This window comes from Akebia trifoliata, chromosome 12 (genome assembly GCF_017979445.1).
Source record: "Akebia trifoliata isolate Shusen 1 chromosome 12, ASM1797944v1, whole genome shotgun sequence".
Classification (NCBI taxonomy): Eukaryota; Viridiplantae; Streptophyta; class Magnoliopsida; order Ranunculales; family Lardizabalaceae; genus Akebia; species Akebia trifoliata.
In genome coordinates this window covers 15,210,824-15,217,096 of record NC_141386.1, presented here as the reverse complement: position 1 = coordinate 15,217,096, position 6,273 = coordinate 15,210,824, and the positions used below count along the sequence as shown (strand labels likewise).

At 35.1% G+C, this 6,273-nt stretch overlaps 1 protein-coding gene across 1 annotated transcript; it reads left to right on the top strand.

Annotated features, from left to right (window-relative positions):
• Window positions 1–1,918: 1,918 nt before the first annotated feature.
• Window positions 1,919–5,687, top strand: BAS1 (Cytochrome P450 superfamily protein). The gene is made up of 5 exons (XM_086419599.1): window positions 1,919–2,353; window positions 3,308–3,531; window positions 3,624–3,862; window positions 3,940–4,345; window positions 4,840–5,687. The coding sequence occupies exons 1-5, from the start codon at window positions 2,077–2,079 to the stop codon at window positions 5,299–5,301; spliced, it is 1,608 nt and encodes a 535-aa protein (XP_086275725.1). The 5' UTR covers window positions 1,919–2,076; the 3' UTR covers window positions 5,302–5,687.
• The last annotated feature ends 586 nt before the right edge of the window (window positions 5,688–6,273 follow it).

Genomic DNA, 6,273 nt, shown 5'->3' with positions numbered 1-6,273 from the left:
TCTGAACAGGAAGAGAATAGCAGTTCACAAGCACATCGATAGTTTTCTTAAAAGACATCCTACCAAAGAATCTTCTTTAAAATAATTTATTACTAAGAGATAAAATTCCTGGGAAAAAACATCAATTTACATTCTTCTTCTTCAGTCAGACCTTCTAACCCTTGAGAGATAAGGAGGTCAATCAAAATCTCTCATTTCTTTTTCTTCTTCTTCTTCTTCTTCAACCTTGAGAGATCGTGATCAAGATTGGGATGAGGAGAAAATGAGACAGAGATATAGAGTGCGAGAGGAGAAGAGAAAACGAAAAAAATAGCACCAATAAAGACCACGAAAGCGCCAAAATTGATTGAGATTCGCAGTGATTTCTCAATAATCGTCTCTCTTAATCAACTATAGAGGCCATTTAAGCGAAAATCGCCTAAGTTCTTCATCTCTTTAATGGCGTATTGAAAAAAAGTAGCCTCGATTTAGGATTTTTATGGCGGTTCACAAAATCGCCTATTTAATTCCACCCTTAAAATCGACTCTCTCATCGCTAATTTTGTCTTGGGAGGCCCTTTATACAAAACTGCCACTGATATTGCTCCATTGGTGACGCTTCACAGAACCACCCAAACAAATTTCCTCTAAAAAGCCATCATTTTGTAGTGTATGTATTGTATCTAAATGATGCCCTATATACCCCACCATTGAATGTTGTCCATCACAAGGATGCATTGATATGAATTGAATGAGAAAAGGATCATATTCACATTACGTGAAAAAATGATAAATTCCATAGCAACATCTGTCGAATTTTGACGAATTTATTCAAATATTTTACATTGGCTTCCAAGTTGTTGTAAGCCTATTCCTTTCTTCGACTAGGGGATTTGAGATATAGTATAACTGAAATACTATATTGGCAAAGTCAAATTACTGATTTATAAAAAACATAATAATAAGAACAAAAATGAGTGTAAATTTTCATTACAAAAAGAAAGAAAAACATCACCAAAAGATTATTAGAGCTAAAAAATGGAGATAATAGCTTAGAGCATCTCTAACGCAGCACCCTCAACTCATACACATAAATGAGTCTTTTAGGTATTGTGGATAGCAATTATGGGTATCCATGTGATGTGCACTCCAATTGTGCTATCCATAAGTGCTACTCCTAAATTGTTTAATTCAGTTCAGATTGAAAATTTTCTGAAATTAACTTTTTTTCAACATAACTACCTGACTTTTTTCCCTCCAAAAAGGATGGGTAATCAAGGGAGAGTACCCTTTCTTGATATAAAAAATGTCTAGACCCAACAAATGGTTAGGGATGGGCCATACGAGTTGAAATAGTTGTACTCCATTACCCATATCAATAGTTGGGAGTTGATGGGTAGAGGGAAAGGTAATGCGTTGGAGTTGATCTTAGTCAACCAGAAATCAAAGTCAAGTTGCCTAAGTTTTGTTTAGAGTTGACTCATCGAGTGTAGTTTGCACCACAACCACTAAGGCCTATACATGCATGATTCAATGTTGATTGAGACTTTACTAAGAGCACCCCAAGATGTTTTTTAATGGTTTGATTATAGCATATGAATTGGTGTGCTATTAGTAAAATTTGGTGTGACAATAAAATATCTCTTTTTTTTATCAACGTTTGATAATTATTATGTCTAGGAAAAAAGAGAGTGAAAACGGATTATATTTTCTTATTTAAGTATAAATGCAATTAAAAAAAAAACACCATAGGGGGACATAAGGGTAGTATTGTCTTTGGAAGATTAAAACTAAAAGGAGAAAAAAAAAAAAAAAATTCTCAGTAGAAGTTGACCCTATAGAACTTCAGTTGCGGCCCCTACGCCGTCGGTCTTGCTATACCTCTCCTTAATTCTTATCACATAAAACACCTCTCTCTCTCTCTCTCTCTCTCTCTCTCTCTCTCTCTCTGTAGTAATAAAAAGGCTGCCTATCAAAGAAAACTAGTATTAAAAAGCCAAGAGAGAGAGAGATAAATGGAGATAAGAAGAAAGGCTAATACTTGTAACTACTAGTAGAGAGGAGAGTGTGTAAGTAAGTAAGCAAGAAAGGTCAAGCATGGAAGAGATCTTGAGTTGGTTTTGGATGTTGTTTTTTTCTTCCTTTGTGTTTGTATTAGTGTTGAAGGTGGTGAGTTTGCTTTGGTGGAAACCAAGAAAAATTGAAGAGCATTTCTCTAAGCAAGGGATCAGAGGACCCCCTTATCGTTTTTTTATAGGGAATGTAAAAGAACTTATGGGGTTAATGCTCAAGGCTTCTTCTCAACCCATGCCTCTCTCTCACAACATACTCCCTAGAGTTCTCTCTTTCTACCATCATTGGAAGAAAATCTATGGTATCTCTTCTTTTCTCTCATGGGGTTTTTCTTTTGATTCTTTATGGGTTTTCCTTCTTTATATGTTATCTAATTTTGGTTTTTGATTCAGTTTCTTCCCTTTTTTCTAATATTTTTTTAAAACTTTGAAACTAATGGTTGGTTGGATATTGATGTTATTTCTTTCTTCCATTCTTTTTCTTTCTAATCCTCTTCATGATGATGATGATCGTTTCAGTTGGTGATTTACTCTTGCGCCTTTTGTTCTTTATGGGTAAAGATTGTTATTTGTTTTTTTCTTTTGAAATTATTAGTCTTTTTGTTTTTTTAATTTTAATCGTCATTCGGATTTGAGATATTGAAGTTTTAACTTTGTTTTGTTCCTCCTTTTTAATTTTGTATTTTAATTAAATTATTAATTTTTTTTTTAAAGTGAGCTTGAATTTTGATATTTTTATCTGTCACTGTAATTCCAATGGGTATTTTCCTTTGTACAAATTTTAAGGTAATAAATGCGTTCAGTATTGTTCACAAAAATCATAATGGTATTGAGAGTGGGCTTCTCTTTTTTTGGTCTGTATGAGCTTTGATCTTGATTTTGAAGTTGTAGTGTTTGGTAGTGATTTAGTATTGAGTTGTCTTCTTCCCTCTTTTCTTTGTGTTGTTTGGGCTATCTATCTGTCTTTGTGTGATTTGATTTGCAACTTGAATTATGCATTCGGCCTTAGCAATCTCTCATCTTTTTTATTTATTTTTGTTTCCCTTTCATTTTCATCCTTGCAATGTATGTTAATATGTCTTCCCCCACTTCCCTCATATGTAGGGTCTACTCTATCCATTTTCATTTTGAACTAGTGGTTGTCATCTTTCCTCTTTTTGCAATCTCCATATTTATTTTGAAGATCTTTACTTTACATATAACTTAATTTGATGACAATTGAAGTTGTGCGGTGCGTGTGTCAATATATATTGCAGGTGCAACCTTTCTTGTATGGTTTGGACCCACAGCTCGACTAACTGTATCCGATCCCGATCTTATTCGAGAAATCTTCGCTTCGAATTCAGATTTCTATGAAAAAAATGAATCTCACCCACTTGTTAAACAACTTGAAGGTGATGGACTATTAAGTCTCAAAGGGGAGAAATGGGCTCACCATAGAAAGATCATCACACCAACCTTTCACATGGAAAATCTCAAAGTAAGTTTTTTAAGTTTGAGATTTTTTTTTATTTATTTATTTAAACTTTATATACATTTTTCTTAATTGTTTTTGAAATTTTGTTTAACTAGTTGTTGATACCGGTGATGGGTAAGAGCGTTTGTGAAATGTTGGACAAGTGGTGGGAATTGGGTTCAAATGATATAGAAATTGAAGTTTCGGATTGGTTTCAAACATTGACAGAGGAGATCATCACTCGAACAGCTTTCGGAAGCAGCTATGAAGATGGAAAAGCGATTTTTAAATTACAAGCACAACAAATGATTTTTGCGGCAGAAGCATTTCAAAAGGTTTTCATTCCGGGCTATAGGTAAAATTAATTAATTAATTATCCCAAGCAAGCATTCTTTTAAATAATAATTTCATAAATTTTGATTTTCATTTCAGATTTCTTCCTACCAAAAAGAATCGGAATTCTTGGAAATTGGATAAAGAGATAAAGAAGTCTTTAATTAAACTCATTGAACTTCGAAAGCAAAATTCTTGCGACGAAAAATTTGATGGAATCCCTAAAGATTTATTGGGGCTTATGATCAGAGCAGGAGGAGGAGGAACCAAAGAAACAACCCAAATAAAATCCGATTCATCATCATCCATCACGGTTCACGACATTGTTGAAGAATGCAAGAGCTTTTTCTTTGCTGGTAAACAAACCACATCAAATTTGCTTACGTGGACTACGATTCTCCTAGCAATGCATCCAGAGTGGCAGGATTTAGCACGTGAGGAGGTTTGGAGGATCTGTGGGTCACGTGATATCCCCACTAAAGATGATGTTGCTAAGCTAAAGACGGTAAGCTATAACTATAAATAAAGCTTAGTCACTTATTTGTCCGTTTCTACGCGTGTGTTTTATGGTTGTTTTTTTTAAATTACCAAAATACCACTTGTCTTGTTTGGTTGGAAAGAAGAAAACTGTGTTATTTTCGTCTCTTTTCTTTCTTACAGAAAAAATATCATAGTTGAGCTATTGAGGGGTGTGGGCCTGTGGGGTGACAAATTTTGTCATTATCTAATCTTTCTGAGTTGGGTAAGGTAAAGGGGCATCTAAGTCATAAAACAAATTTCATTCACACATAAATAAGTTTGAAAAAATAATAATTTAAGAAATGTCAAAAAGGGCAATTTAGTCATTATAATGATAAACTTTAATAATATCAAAAGAAAGGGAAAGGGAAAGGGAAAGAGAAATATATTTATATATATTTTTTTTGAAAGGGAAATATGGTCATTAAAAAAAACTTGTAAGGTAAGACATGTATTTATTTATTTTTCTTGTTTTTGCAGTTAAGTATGATCCTGAATGAATCGCTGCGGTTGTATCCACCTGCGATCGCAACGATTAGGCGGGCCAAAGCTGATGTCGAGCTAGGAAGTTATAAAATTCCACGTGGGACTGAACTACTAATACCAATCTTGGCCGTCCATCACGATCCAGTACTATGGGGACATGATGCAACTGAATTCAATCCATCTCGATTTGCAAAAGGTGTGGCCCGTGCTGCGAATCATCCAATGGCATTCATTCCCTTTGGCCTCGGAGCCCGCACATGCATAGGCCAGAACCTAGCAATCTTACAAGCAAAGCTTGCAATTGCCATGATATTGCAACGCTTCTCATTCCGTCTATCACCGAGCTATCAACATGCACCGACGGTCCTGATGCTACTATATCCACAATTTGGTGCACCCATCACATTTCGTCGTTGCTTGGCCCCCACCAATGGTCCAGATGATGATGGTTCCTGATTCACAATCAGGAACCATCACTGGACAAACCTACCCTTATTTGCATGTGCGTGCACCTATATTTCATTTTCAGGGTGTGACGAAATTGCCCTGCATTGTCTTTAATAGAATTATGCGGAGTGGATTCAGAAAGACCACTATGCCCCTACCTTATTTTATTCTCCATAGTCCATACTAGTATTACAGTAGTACAACTAACCCACAACCCATGTTTTTTTTATTTTTATTTTATTTATCGAAATGTCCAAATTACCCCGGCGTGCTACTCTTTGTTAGTTTTAGGTGTCTCTCTCTCTCTCTCTCTCGTGTATGTAATGTATACTTGGTCACTTTCTATACAATTTTGTAACCCTGCACATTCATGAATGTTACATTATTGTCCATTACATGCCTCGTTCTCTCTCTTTATTTATTTATTTATATGAAAGGGCTTAATTGAGAATTCAATTTTTTTAAAATTTTTTTATGATTATAAAGACTATTTGTAATTAATGCAAAATTGTGCTATTGGGTAGTATTGAGGAGTGTTAATTTGGTCATCTGTGAGAGTTGGATTAATGGTAGGATCCCAACATGGAATGTCGGCATCAGTTACATTATTGTCCATTACATGCCTCGTTCTCTCTCTTGAGATTGAATAACCTACGAAATTAGGTGGAATGGGCATATAGAGAAAGTTGGGCCAAATTTAGGAGTAAGAAGATTAGTGGAGTTGAGTTGGGGAAATTGCAACTGAAAGTGCTTAATCTCTCGATCTTCCGAACAAGTCCTAAAAGTGGGGGATGTGGTCCCTGGGATTCCCACCAGGGTACTATTTCGACAAAATGTCTACAACTTTATAGGTGATAAGAAATCCTAGCTAGCCAACTATTTGTACGTCATGTATGTAGGTTTGCCCATTTTCTACTACATAATTACATTCTATGAAATTAGGATCTTAAGGTATCCCTACAAAGAATTCGAATTTGTCAT

Coding starts and splice junctions, on each gene's coding strand:
- BAS1 (XM_086419599.1), top strand. CDS start 2,077: ATGGAAGAGATCTTGAGTTGGTTTTGGATGTTGTTTTTTTCTTCCTTT. Junction 3,863..3,939: donor GTTTTCATTCCGGGCTATAG/GTAAAATTAATT, acceptor TTTTCATTTCAG/ATTTCTTCCTACCAAAAAGA. Junction 4,346..4,839: donor ATGTTGCTAAGCTAAAGACG/GTAAGCTATAAC, acceptor TTGTTTTTGCAG/TTAAGTATGATCCTGAATGA.